The sequence below is a fragment of the Erithacus rubecula genome, assembly GCF_903797595.1.
Source record: "Erithacus rubecula genome assembly, chromosome: 1".
Lineage (NCBI taxonomy): Eukaryota > Metazoa > Chordata > Aves > Passeriformes > Muscicapidae > Erithacus > Erithacus rubecula.
The window spans coordinates 87,156,961-87,171,700 of record NC_136658.1 but is presented as its reverse complement, the minus strand read 5'-3'; the positions used below and the strand labels follow the sequence as shown (position 1 = coordinate 87,171,700).

The 14,740-nt window shown below is 40.6% G+C and overlaps 1 protein-coding gene across 2 annotated transcripts in view; it reads right to left on the bottom strand.

Moving 5' to 3' along the window:
• The window catches only part of GRTP1 (growth hormone regulated TBC protein 1), a 34,055-nt gene extending 22,725 nt beyond the window's left edge, over nucleotides 1-11,330 (bottom strand). Inside the window, exons 1-3 of one of the 2 annotated variants that reach the window (XM_079332667.1) lie at nucleotides 11,186-11,330; nucleotides 9,534-9,685; nucleotides 3,456-3,614 (exon numbers count right to left, since the gene is read on the bottom strand). In XM_079332667.1, the coding sequence (XP_079188793.1) occupies nucleotides 3,456-3,614; nucleotides 9,534-9,685; nucleotides 11,186-11,223 (349 nt within the window). In that variant the 5' untranslated portion in view covers nucleotides 11,224-11,330. Of the gene's footprint in view, nucleotides 1-3,455; nucleotides 3,615-9,533; nucleotides 9,686-10,414; nucleotides 10,554-11,185 lie in introns of those variants that run through there. The other variant, XM_079332668.1, reaches the window with a different exon arrangement.
• Between the last annotated feature and the right edge of the window lie 3,410 nt (nucleotides 11,331-14,740).

Sequence of the window (14,740 nt, the reverse complement as noted above, 5' to 3'; positions counted from 1 at the left end):
AACAAGGAAGATCACAGATATAAAATGGCTACTACACATAGCATAAAGCCAGGTGGATAAAAGCTCCTTGAAGGCAGATGCTTAGCAGCATTGAGACAACACAAATCTGCAAAATCATAAGCAAGGTAAACAACATGAAAAAGGAGCACCCAGAAAGATTTTGTGATTTTTTTTTTTCATCCAGCATTATTAGGTACGAACATGGAGCATATGTCTTGGCAACTCTCCAAACAGCAGGTAACTGGAGACTAGGAAAAACGTTCTGAGGAAGTGCCACTACACACTTCACTCCTCCAGTTCTCCCTTCAGCTGTTCTGGTAGACCAAAGACCAGATGAGGCAGCTGTTTGGATAGGACCTAATAGGGCTCCTCTTACAGAGAGCCACAAGAGCTTCCCCTTCCTTTTGCATGGTTAAATGCTTTAAACTCACCTGAAAATTCCCAACATCCACTCAGTTTCAGGGAAGTTTCTGAGTTCTTAGTGCTTTGATAGTAAAATACTCCCTGTCTCCAGTGAAATGGCAATGACCATTTTTGAATTACTTTCCTGAACCCATTATAAACTCCATTAAGATCCTGCAACTATCATCCAATCCACAGACAGATCCTTAGACCAGCACAGCTCAGGCTCTGGGAATGGCTGGTAAGTATCAAATTGCAGGTTTCACAGCACCTACAATCCCTCCTCATGAAATGCAAGAGTGGAAATACAGATTAACTGCATGTACATGCCTGAGCACTTGCAGAAACAGATACACTTCTGTCCAAAAGCGTGTTTTTTCAATGGAGAAAAAAGACAAGACACAAGAGCTAAAATCCAAAACAGCCCAGCCTAAAGGGAGTTTGCTCCAAGGAAACTACAACGTACACTCCATCTTTTTACACCCAGCATGTATCCCCTGCATTAGGAGGACAGCCATTTGTTATCTTACAGCATCATTTGTCCTACTAAACTTTCCTATGATAGGGCATGAAAAGAAAAGTGTTGTTGGAATGCATGCCCTTCTAAATGTGTACATAAACGAAGACACAAAATTTAGGCACCTGCACTCTTTAAGTTCTTTTTTAATGGTTAGAGTAAGAAGCCTGTACCCACCTGCACTTTTCCTTAGAAAATCGAAAGTGTTCCAACAGCAAATACCATATAAAACACAGTAGCAATAAATCTCATCAGTTCAGAATCATGAAGTTAAAGGGCAAAAATGGTGAAAGAACAGATTACAGATTTAATTAGCTAAAATACTTCTGTTGGTATTACTAAGCAGATTTTTCCTTAAAGATTAGACCATTTCTTCACACAGTCCTTTTAAACCTGATTATACCACGTTAAAGACTTTATCATATGAGAACAAGTTTCAAACATACATGAAAATTGTTTGCAGCTTCTGGGCATGTGAAAGAAAGAGAACACATTGGTTCTTACGCATTTTAAACTGAATCTGAAAGTCTTTGGTTGGCCTTGTCCTCCTGCCCCTCCCCCAGGAAAAAAGGAAAAAAGTGTGATTGGTAAACCCTTGTTTATAAACACCAGCACTGTGCTGGCTTGGAACTCTACAGCTGTGGGAATAAATAGAACACAGTTGCCTGAAAATTCTGAAACTGCAAACATGAAAGTGAACAGCAGTACAATTTCACATTTTACCTTTCTTTATTATTAAAAACAACTACAGTAATAGGAAAACAACACTTGAAGACACAAAATGAAAGGCAACAATTCACACTGAAAGTCCTCAGCCAAAGCCCACTATAAAATGTGCACAGTCAATAGAAGCACAAGTTTATTAAACACACTAACCACAAAGTTTGCATTCACCTTAAGAACTTTGCTCCTTTCATCCCCTTCCTATGTCCACACTGGTTCTTCCTTTCTGAAGGAGGGGTGTCCGAGGTCTTCATTATATTTTTTCCCCTCCAATAAAGTCTTCCAAGCCATTTTTCTTTATCTTTTCCCTCGCCTGTTCCATGTTAATTTTCTCTTCTGCAGTTTTCCAATCAATGCAGTAGCTCTTCCAAAACATTTTTCCTCCACAGTTCACAAATAAATCTTTATCATCTCCCAGTACTTTTCCTCCCCCACAAAAACATTTTTATTTCATTTTAAGCTGTGTGAAAAGCCACCTACTGACCCTTCATGTCTTTGTCTAGTACTGGAAAAAAGTGGTTTTTAATTTTTTCTTTACCTCAGTTGAATAGTTTGATGCTTCTCTAGGCTATTACCAAGGCAGGTGTTAGAAAGTCATCTTACTAGCTCCCTCTCTATTCATAGTAAGAGCTCTACTGTTTCTAGTTCTGAACAGGATATAAGCCTGCAGACTTCTGGCTAGCCTCCATTATTCATAGGAACATGAATGCTTCAAAATACCTTACTAAGGCGTGTAGTCCCAAAAGCCCCAAGTACTGCTGTTGCAGGGAAAGGCAGAGAAGAAACTCTGCATAAACCAAAAGTGTTTGGATGCTTATCCAACCCGAATAAAAATCCAAAAGTCCAAACTTTAAGTACATGGGTTTTTGCAAGAGGAAAAAGACAACCTGCCTTTCCAACCAAATAACCTCAGCACTGTTCAAAGGCTCTGCTGTAGCAGGTTTCAGGACAAGTATCAGTTACATCAAACTCCCACTTGTTTGTCCACACCTACTGCCTTTTTCCTCCCAGTGGGCCAGCCTGAGGTCTGGCTGCCCTTATACCCTGGCATCAGTATTGGCCACTGATCAGGGTTCGCAGAAAGCACACATGTGAACGGATTAGTAGAGGAAGGGTGTTTCACCTCCTACATTTCTCCCAGAGATTTACATTTAGTGTTTAGTATTTCATGCATCAAGTGGATTCCCCCACCTCTCAGTTTATCAAATTCCTTCATACTTCAAACGTCTGCAGCACAGTAGCAAGTGCCACAACTCTTCTGCAGCATGGCAAATTTCATTCTGTGTCCTTGGTTCTTATGTTACAAGAAACAAATAACAATTGCTTCTCATTCACCCTCTTTGCACCATTTATAATTCCTACAAATTTAGCAACAGCTTTTTCTTATCAGTCTTCTTATTCAACCTGAAATCCTAGCATACTTCACCTGCCTCAAATGGGCCTCTGTACCATATCTTCAACCATCCCTGCTGCTTCTCCAGTGTCCTATGGGACAGAATTAAGGAGAAACAGACTCAAAGACAGGTGTCATGGCTCAAACTTACAACTCTTCAATTACTTAGATGACACTGTAATGTCTTCTCAAATAACTTCCAATCTTCCTTAAAAGTATTCCTTAATGCTTTTAACCACATGATGAACCTGGAAAGATCTGTGCTGCTAAAGAGCTTATGGCTAACCTAATTTAAGTGTTAATTCAGCACTTAAACCACCACTACAGAAACACTAAGTTTTCCATGACATAACTTGATCTCTACCACTTAAGGGCATAGGATGGATAAATACAGATAAACAGCATTATCAAGAGAATAACCTGTTTTGATTGCTTCAAGCAGCTTGGCATTCTTCTCTCCTTCAAGTAGTCTGTGGTAATACCCAGGGTTTTGTTCCATGTTGGTTTGGGCCCCACTCACAACCATCCAGACCAACGCACGGTGTTCATTGGGGATGCCTTTCCTGATATATCTCTTCACTGCAAGACAAGAAGTTTGGTTTTGTTTGTTCATTTTTAAATAAATATTTTTTAAAAAATCCATCTGCATTATTCTTTTTTAAATGAGCAGCCTGAAGTTACAAAGTCATAGTAAAATTCTTGACTGGAGATAACTGTATTTTCTCTCCTATACTACCATTTTAGGATAAGCATTTACTTCTCACCTGCATAGTGTGTTTTAGATTCACTCCTAAGCACCTGTCATTCAGACTCAGGTTTTTCTGCCTCCTCTCTTCCCTTGTTAGAATTGTGAATGCTTTCCTCTTCTTCTACCTTTCTGAATGGAGATAAAAGCAGCAAAGTTTCCCATTGATCTTTGTCCTTTTTTATTCAAGACAAGCCCTAACTTGACTTTTCATACATTACCAGTGACCTGTGGCATGATGGCTCTGCCCATTCAGCTCTAACATCGATGGCCATGTTACTATAACCCTAGGGCTTCAGCTTAGCCCCTGACCACTGAAGTACAGCAGAAACTGAGGAATAGGAAATATGTGCTCCTGTCTAAATGAGCCCGGGAAGAACAGGAGATGTGAGTGAGCAGCAGATGACTTTTTCCTAGAATAGCTGTGGAAGCCTTTTCAAATCTAAAGCAGCTCTTATCTCCTGCATCATTTTCATCATAAGGATGTGCTTCAGGGTTTTTTTTAAGTAGATGATTCAGTGTAAATAACTATGATGCAAGATTGCAGGAAGAAGCATCAGGCAACAAAAGCAGCTTCCTCCTGGGAATGGCATGAAAAATATTAATAAGGAGTCAATGCTGCTTATGGGTGCATAATCCTCAATCAGCATTACCTTTTCTGACCCAAAAAGACAGCTGAATGTTTGAGATTCTTCTCCTTTTTTCAGGGAGAAGAAAATGACAAATGAAACAGACATTTTGTACTAAATGAATCACGTTGTATCAATAAAAGCATCAACTCCTCCTCTCTAAATTTTATGGGACTCAAATCCGAGTGGGAATTTTTATTCCGCCCACATAGTATCTACCACACACAATATCACTACCTAGCCAGGTTTTATTGAATCACACAGTTCTGTAATAAATGCTGCCTAAATTAAAGGTCTTAAAAACAGCAGAGTGAAGCAAGGTTGTACAACTCAGCCAGACACCTTCTAAATACATTCCACCTAATTACAGCTGCCTGTCCTTTAGGACCCAAAGCTGCTTCCCCTGTGTCACCCAACATAAACACACCCATATTATGAGCATTTCACCCACCTAAAATCTGGTGTTGTCTCTCAAAGAAACATATTTGTAATAAATGCCTGGTCTATAGGGTACAATTTTGTTTAGCTTTTCAATGAGGATTTATTATGCATTACAGAGTCTACAGTTCTAGCTGTAAAGTCACCTTAACTACAACCTTCTTTTGGACTGGAAATAATTCACTTGTTTCCATGGTGGTTTAACAATCCCTACTTCATCCTTTTTACAAGACTTTGAATTCTAACGCTCAAGAAATGAACTCTAATGATCAAGAAATCCTATAAATTACAGTAAATAAAAAAATGACTAGGAAGGACCAGTCTTTACTATTTAGGTTAACAAGAAACATTCAGATGAGCCTAGAAACAAATTTACTGGCTAAAATACTGGATTATCGCATTTTAACACATAATCCAAATGTATTTTTTTCTGGAACAACTGTCAATTCTGGAAGCATGGCCAACAATATACATTAAATTCAAGAGAAGCATGGACAAGCCTTTGACAGTGGCACAAGGGGAAAGCAGCCTGCAGCACAGCACAACCTCATTATTCCTCAGTGTCATCAGTCTCATGGCAATAGCCAGGGGCTCGTATGACCCCAAGTGACTACTGACCCAGCTCCCTCACTCCCTGAGGAATGCCAGAGCCTTTTACATCGTGCTTTTTTTCCTCACACCATTATAATACTTGCTAGGATCTGCAAACTGGCATTCAGAAGCAGCAAAACAGTTTTGAAAAGAAGGACAGCTGCACTTTAATAGATACCATTTATATATGTAGGTAAGACATAGATATATTCTATACAGAGAATTGTGTTTATGCAAATATATATATAGGCTCTCTTCCACATTATCCTTGGGAACTAAGGAGCCCACAACAGTTCACACTGCAGAATATCCTCCTACTGTAGCATCTGAGAAGCTTTCCCAGATGAAGCCAGGTCATGCATGGGTCTCCACCCACACATTCAATGCCAGCTGTAAACCAAGGGCTTGACCTCTAAAGCAGCACTCTTGATGACCCCCAAGCACTGCACACAGAATCATTCCCAGGACAACCACAGTATGTGGTCTAAATTCTAGACCATACATAGGTAAGAAATGTCTTTAGGCATAATTTTTGCCTCTGTTAATTAACAAAATATGAAGAATCAATTTTTAGGAAACCTTCCCCCCCCCTTTAATAATTCAATTGCCTCTGAAAGTGCCAATTTTACAAGTTTAGGGTCACACATAATGAATATGGTGTTCTTTTTACAAGAAGAAACAGCTCCCTGAGAGGCCAGCAGTCTAAAAGGGATGATAAATACCCAAAGTAACTTCAAGAGAAAAATATGCAGAAAATAACATTTTTTCTAATATCATACACTACTTCTAGTAACAATATGTAAAAATATGTCATTTCAACCAGCCTGTCCTTGTTTGATGGTAGAATATGAGAATTTTGGAGACTTTGGTTTCAAGAATAAGTGTTGCATTGCCTTTTTCCCCCCATTAACATTGTTCCACTCTACAGCATAGACTCAGTTTATGTAGCAAAAAAAAACCCCAAAATTGTCTCATGTTAAAAATATTAGAAGAGTTTGATTTTGAGAAGCATCTGCACTTCTACTAACAATTATTGTTGAATGTTGAGGAAATAAACTTAGGCCCTAGAAGAAAAATTCTACAGGAGAGCTGTAAATGGCATACAAGGAACTGAAAACTTTATTTCATGAATACATAGCAGAAGAAACAGAGCACATAAGTGCTGTAATGTTAAAGTTCCAGTTAAACTGACTTTCCTTCCACCAAGCCCCAGGAGGGAACAGAAGTGCTCATGTTATAAGCACTGTTTCATACATTTATTTTGCCTTTTCACTGTATTTTATCAAATATCAGAAAGTGTCTTCTGCTCTGGTCACTTTTGACTAGTGTTCCAATAGCCAAATTTTTTGCATAGCATGATTTTAGACAGAATCAGGATAGTTTGAGCAATTATGTCAGGTAGTTTGTTGCCCACCTGTAAACAAAACAGAGCAGAAATCTGTATTTTGGTTTCAAAGATAGAGCTGAATGAAATAAAAAAAAAAAATTAGGAGGAGCTCAGTAGTGGCAGAAAGACAGAAAGAAGGCAAGTGACAAGCAATTATTATAAACTCATGAGCAGTGGAAACAAGGTGAAAATAAGGGTGGGGGGAAAAAAACAAAATACAAGAAAAATTACAAAAGGGAAGAGACTGGAGAATGAGTGAAAGGAACTGTCAGCCAGATTCCCATAACCCACCCTACCACAGGATGCAATACAGAACAACAGAACACACTGCTTAATTACCACTGTTAAATCATAGAATTATTTTTCTTTATAGTGGCACAGAATTATAACCACCCTGGATACGAAGCAAATGCAGTAGCATGTGAACATGCCACATTTCCAAACTGGAAAATTAACACAAGTCATCACTTCTCCTTGTTTGCCTGGGCAGAAATCATGAGCTTCTCTGTGTGTAGACAAATGGGTGTGGAACAACTGAGATACCACACATACACTGTCTCTCTCATACCTACTCACAGCAGGACACACAACATTAGTTCACAGCTACTGTGTCTGGGGAGGGAAGTGGCAAATCAAATATTCTTCTCAGTTCTAGCTTATGGCAGAGCCAGCAGCTCTGAGCAAAGCTTCATAGCAATGAAGTCAGGTCCTGGAGGAGGGAAATTCAGTAAATAACCAGCAGAACAGCAGAACTGCTGCTATTTGCCCTTAAGGAAATCACTGCATAATCATCTTGCAGGATAAAACACACACCTGCTTACACAATTCCATGTGCAAGTCACAGACTTCAGTCTTAATACTGAAATGAGAAGGAAAATATTTTAAAAATCAGTTCATTGCACAGGTCAACCTTTCATTCTCTTCCTCTAAGGTATCAGATGAGACTAATGCAGAAAGCTTTTTGTAACAAGTCTGAATCTACACTCAGACAACATTTCCTCAATATTACTTATTCCTGTCATTCTCCCTGGAATTACAGGTGTATGTCAGTCTCCACAGCCTGGAAAGCCAGGTATCTTTAGCAAAGGTCAGTAATGTCAAAGATGATGCACCAGCCCACAAGGACTTGTGACAGTCCAGAGCCATGCCTGTGTCCCCTCAGTGGATTTACAGAATACCAGCTTTCACAAAGAGCAGCCTCTTGGAAACAATCAAAGCCACTTTACAGGCTGTGCCATTATGTGCCCAGTGGGGCAGCATGACCATTGATTCTGAAGCCTGGGGGACAAGTTAAGAGATTTGGTCAAAGTTTTGGCTCCAAAATAAGGACAAGGTATTCACACTCTTAGTATCACAGCAACATTCTTTTTCTAAAATGGTAGAACTGGGAACACAAAGAGAAATGAAATGAACTCACAGAAATTGCTAAAAGCTGCCACTGTTACCACTCACACATTAAGAGAAGAGTATGAATCAAAACTGAGATTATTTTTCCTCACTAGAAGACTAAGTTCTGCAAAACCTCAAATCCTCACTAATTCAAAACGGCACAAAGTTCTTACTACATTCAAACTTTATAAACCAAACAAAAGCATCTTTACATTTGTAAGAAAAAATAATATAGTAGAAGTAGATACTTTCTGGTTAGCAGCATAGGACCTAGCAGTTTTTGCTCAAATCTACATTTTCTGGAATTTCTCACCTTTAAAACAGACATCTGTACACAAAATACACTGCTATATTTAAAATGTCTCACTAGCTATCATCCCATTTCTGGTGCCAAGGAAAAAAAATAACCCCAAAACAACAAAGCCATCAGAATCACCAGCCAAAGGCTGCACCTTGGAGCATAGCTCTAAATACTTTACCAACACTACAATGTCTGATTAATTTTTGCTTCATTTTACTCAATTTTTCTTTTACATACTTCAGAGAAGTCTGCCCAACTCCAGAAGACACCCAAAGAGAAAGCAACCTGATTAGCACCATTTACAGCAAACAGGAAAATTTACATGCTTACATAAAAACAAAACCCAGAGTGGGAGGAAAACTCCACCCTTTATTTTCACAGGATTCCCTAATGCCTTCTGACTCTCTCCATTTATTTCTACCTGTATCTCTTGCAAGATTAAACATTACTAGAGGTTTTCATGCTCTTTGAAGCAGACATTCACAACTCCATCAGCATTTTATCCAATGTTTCATTAGCCCCTGCATAAATCTTACTTTCTTCAGTTCATAAGGCATTTGTCATCAGTTCTTAGCATACACCTTTTTAGCTGTATGGTACACGTCATTTTACAAAAGGAGAGCTAGAAAATCTCAGCAGCTTAAAGAACTTTCAAAGAGGAAGCAACTGACATCCTGATCCCTGGGGTTCAAGACAGCATCTTCTACATAATCTCATGTATTTTTAAAGAGAGCAGAGAGTACAATACGGCCAACAGCTGCAAAACAGCATCCTGGAGTGCCAGGGGCCACAATGGTTGGTTACAGATGTAACAAGATATTTGTTTGCTGAAGAGGGATTACTCCTTTGGAAGGATTCAATGGAATCCCTCTGACAACAGCATACTTGCTTATGCATTATTACTGTTTATACTACTGGTTTTCATCTGGAGACAGAAATAGTATTCAACATTCAAAAATACAAACCTGTTGAATCCTAACATAACGCACTTTTACCTATAAAGAGACAAGAAGCTCACCTTTTAAACTCTTCTGTATACTGTTTTTCCCCTTTAGGAGCTTGGACCATTTTATTGCTCTTCTAGTGAGTACCACTAGATATCTGGAAAAGAATGCTTCATAGGATGCATAATCAAAATCTTCTGGTCTTTCAAACCCATATGGATCAACCCTACAAAATAAAAGGAATTCTTATAATAATGTTTCTACATACCTACACCTGAAGGGAAAGAAAAAAAAAAAAAAAAAAAAAAAGCAAGTATGCTTTAAATAACTTCCAGCTGCTATTTCTAAAAGCAGCTCAAGACTCCCTCCTCCCAGCAAAAGCCTACTTTACACAAAATGTTACACTCCATTTTGCATATCAAAGGTATTTAAATAAATTAATTGAAACATGCACTGTTCAGTCAGTCTTACAGATTTCACAGTTTCTAAGTAAGGAGTTTTTGGAGCAAAAGACCCATTGTGTGCAAAACTGACACAAAATTACAAAACATAAAAGGTGTTGTATGTCCTCCACATGAAAAGTGGAGGTATTTTTCTCCACAACACAGGCAAACAGTTGAAAAGTATGAGATATAGCACAACAGCTCCAATATGGCATGAATTCTCTTTCCAGACAGCTCTGTGCAAAAAAAAATGACAACAGAAAGCACAAGTGTAACAAGTTACAAAGGTTATTTTTAAAATAGACACTTTCTGAAATTATCTTCATGAAAATACGCAACATGTGCATGTGGAAAAAGACAAACCCTTGTGTCAATCTACCTTCTTCAAAAGTAGTACCAAAATTCTTATTTTATTATCTTTTACAATTGTTCAGTGCTACAGTACATTATCTCAGGCAGCACAATAATAAGAGTATCAGGACTGCAAGGCTGATTCTCGTGTATCAACTCACCTTGCTAAATGACATTTATGGCAACTTTCCAGGGTGCTCCCTACCTGCAAATTATCACCTGAGTACAGGACATTAATGGGCTTCTCAGAACTTAAACAGGCAGAGGGATCTGTCCAGTCAGACAAGGTTTCAAGACAGACTTGAGGATTTAACTTCCCAAAACACCGCCTGTTTCATTCATGGCGAAGGAATTCGGCTATGGAGCAGCACTGACACAGCCTTGGGAAAACTGGCTCACGGGAGCGTCATAGCTAGTAAAGCATGAATCAGATGAGGAACAATTAAATATTTAGACCTCAAATTGTTATCGCACTGTTGACTGTTTGGAATAGTCACCTCAACATTCATGTACTCCCCAAATCTGACACAAAATCCACAGGTGTAAAAAGCAACGACACTCCTGACACAGGACATAAAAACACACACACACACACACACAAAACAAACCCCCTCACACGTCCATCAACACACATCTCTTATTCACGACTACGACTGCCCAGGCAGCAAATACAGATCAATTTCACGCTCCGCTCCATTCCGAAGGTAGAGAGGGACAAAAACAAGCAGTGAGGACGCGGGGTTTGGGGCAGCCGCCTTCCCGCTGCCCTCGGGCAGGGCAGGTGGCGGTGGGCGCTCGCTGCCCTCAGCCGCGCCGCGCTCCGTGAGGGGCTCCCGTGAGGGGCTCCCCGGCCGCGGTCCCGGCAGGGCCGGCTCCGAGCGCACAGCTCGCCCTCCCCGCCGGCCCGAGCTCAGCCCTGTGGGCAGCCCTACCTGTACGCCCAGTCCCGCCCGTCCTCTCGCCCCGCCATCGGGCGGGCGCTCCCCAGGCCGAGCAGCGCCGCGGCCGCGGCCCCGCGCCGAGCTGCGGCTCCCCAGTTCAACTCTCCGCCGCCTGCGAGGGGCGGGGGCGGCAGCGGGCCCGCCCCGCGCCCGGGCCGGCAGCGGGCAGGGCCGGGCTGGGCCGGGCAGAGCGGCTCCAGAGCCGCGGGGCACTGCTGAGCCCGGCTTGCGTTTGTGTATGTCACGTTTAGCTCACGTCTTGAAATAAAAAAAAAAAAAAAAAAAAAAAAAAAAAAAAAAAAAAAAAATTTAGCACGAGCCAAATCTTACTAGTACGGGGGTAGAGTGGTTTCAGGTATAGTTCTTCAAACCCAAGGAATTTCCCCGTAAGCAGGAAGAAGAGGCGGTTGTGCTGCTATTTAAGTTTGCATGGTTGGTTTAATATTCTTTTTTTGTGTCCTCAAGTCGTCACAATCTTCTTTTTAATTTCGCCAAATTATTCATTACAGCCATAATCACAGAATGTTCTGAGTTGAAAGATGGACCCACGAGGATCATAAAAAGGCCAGCGCTGACCCTGCAGAGGACACCCCAAGAGCCACGGCATGTGTGTGGGAGCATTGTCCAAATGCATCTCGAGCTCTGTCAGGCTGGTGCTGTGAACCCTGCCCTGGGAACCAGTGCCCAACCACCCTGTGCGTGAAGAGCCTTTTTCAATACTCAAATAGTGCCAACTTCAGCTTCTGATGATTAGTTTCCACCATAAACCAACATTCATTTAGATATTATTTAAATAATTGGTAGCAGCTTGTAAAAAATGTGGAGTAGTAATACAGAAAATTATATAAAAGAAAAATTGGCTTCCCCATTTCCAGAATCCACCTCTAAAATTAGCACACTGTTCTTCATTTTTAGAGGTCTTGAACAAAGCCTGAAACCCACAAGGACTCAGCCCTACCTGACTGCCAGCAGCTTAATTCATAACACCCCAGAACAGAAGGGAGAGAGCAAAATTACATCCCTGCTTGTCCTTTTTTTGAATCAAGTTCTGACTTTGCACCCAGCAAAGTGCTTGGAAAATTACAGCTACTGCTGGGGAAACATTATCTTGTTCAGCCAGCAAGTAAGAGTTGCTGCAGAGAGCAGATGGGATTTCACAAGGGAGATCAACAGTTGTTCCAGCACACTCTTCGGGAAAGCTACCTTCCCTCTGCGGATCACAGGCCATCACCCACACAGAAATGTAAGAGCAGTTCCCCTCCAGTGGCAGGGAAAAGAAAATAAAGAGGTTTGTACTTGGTTTAGCTGACACCACAGTGCTGTGAAAATTTGCGAGGGCACAGCCCTGCTCAGCAAGCAGCTCTGCCGGCGACTGGCCGCTGAAAACCCTTGGCAGAGCTGCGAACAGGGGCAGCGCTGTCCCTCAAAGGAAAGAAGGAAGCCTCAGTTAAACAGAATATCCCTTTCTCCTCTAAATCCATAGGCTTGTTAGGTAACAGAGTTATGCTTCATCTGTCAGCATCAGGCCCTTTAAGTGTTTGCCCTTTAAAATGGATGCATCAAAAGTTCCCTGCAAACAGCAGATTGTTTCTATGATTAATTAAGGTACATCTGCTGTGCATCAAGGGTAGCCCTGTCTATAGCACAGTGTACATTTTACTAAAGCCTCAGATGCTGTGAACAGTTTCTGTTGCTCTAACAGAAAGACAACTGTATGGCTGACTCAGATTTGTGCTTGTTACACACAAAAGTTCCCATTAAGAATGCTTAGGTTACTAACTGATTAATAGAAATAATTCCTAAATTTCAGGACAATAGTTGGATCCCCATATTTTGCCTGATAATACAAGCCAGCCCGTTGTCTGGCAAGAGAGAATACCTTGGTTGTCCTTCCCAGGATATCAATGCTGCTCTCTTCTGGGCAGATGATATCATGTTGCTTTTAAAGGCATTCAAAGAAACTCATGCATAAACCCTCGAATCTGAAAACTGCTTTGGTGATGTGATCAGCAGAAAAGGATACTATTTACTTTTGATTCTTTTCTTCTGTAGGAGCTGGAGACAGTGGCAGAGTGCAAAAGGGTAGGCTTAGGTCACGTCAGTGAAGCTCACAGGCTTCCTATCTGCCACCTGGTGCAAAAGGAAATGTACTTTATATAACTTCTCCCTACCCGGCTTTTTGCATCTGAACCTTAACCCTGACGTTTTTATGTTATGGTGAACGTGTTTGGTAGAAACTCCCATCATTCTGCTCCCAGAGTAAAATAGTGACTCCCTTAAAATAGTGACTTCCCTTTAAGGGTAGGCATTTAGACATTGCCTACAAAGGCAAATAAAGACAGCAGATGAGTGTTTCACAGGCTGAGGCATTCAGAGCTTTGCTTGTCTCATACCCTGCATTTTAGTGAGCAAGGCTTCCCTCCTTGTGTTTGCAGAGCAGTTGCTAAATAACAATACCAGGATGATTCTCAGCCTTATCAGGAATTATTCTGGGTTGGCTTTATGCTTCCTAATGCTGTGACATGTGTGCTACCTCACCTACATTTGATATATCAGCAGTGCTGAAATGGGGTCCAGCTCCTCCTATACCACCCCACAGCCATTGTTACTCTTATGGCCAGAAGTGGAGAAGGAGCATCAGGAGATATTCTTTAATAGTATTTTTGCTGGAAGTATTTCTTTGACTGCCTGTGGGGACCATAAGGATTCTTTATCCATTCAAGAATGGAAGAAATATATTTATTCTTTTGAATATCAGATAGATGTCTGGGGTTATTTTTCTCCCTGAGGTTCTTTTTTGCTAGCTTTAGGGAGGCCAAAGAATAGAAATTGGTAGGGGAAAGAATAGTATTATAGAACCAAGAAAAGAATAAGGTGTAGGTGAATATAGATATACATGGATGTAGTGTGACTAATATTTTTAAAACAGCAGTGGTGAATCTGTTCATAAGAAATACTAGTGAGAAACACCATTTTCAGCAAAGGTAGTAGCTCTGCTTTTTCAGACCCATACAGGAATTTAAACTTTTATAAAAACCTTAACTGCTTACAAGATGGTTTAATAGCTCCTGTTTTAAAAATATGAATGCAACAGCATTGAAGAAGAGATAAAAAGATAATTCTCACTATTGTCTGGGTGCTGTAGTAAGTAAGGGATGCAATTCCCACAGCTTAATGTGGCTTCCCTAGCTCATGGGATTTTCCATACAACCACTCATCTGTGTGTCTGTACTTAGTTAACCACACCACACAAGTGTACCCTGCTTCCTTGGAGCTCTACTCCTTGGCTGGAGCTACTTTCCCACGACCTGAAATAAATCTGCTGCTCTATACTTGGTGAAAACTGTTGAAGTTAAGTAGATTTGGCAGTACAGAATATCCAGTAAGAAGTAAATGTATATGTGTGTGCATGTGTATATATATATATATATATATATATATATATATATATATATATATGTCACTGCTTGTCTGCATTCTAACATAGACATAATGTGCTCCAGGAATAGACAACTCATTCAGCTAATGATGTTAAGGAATGCAACA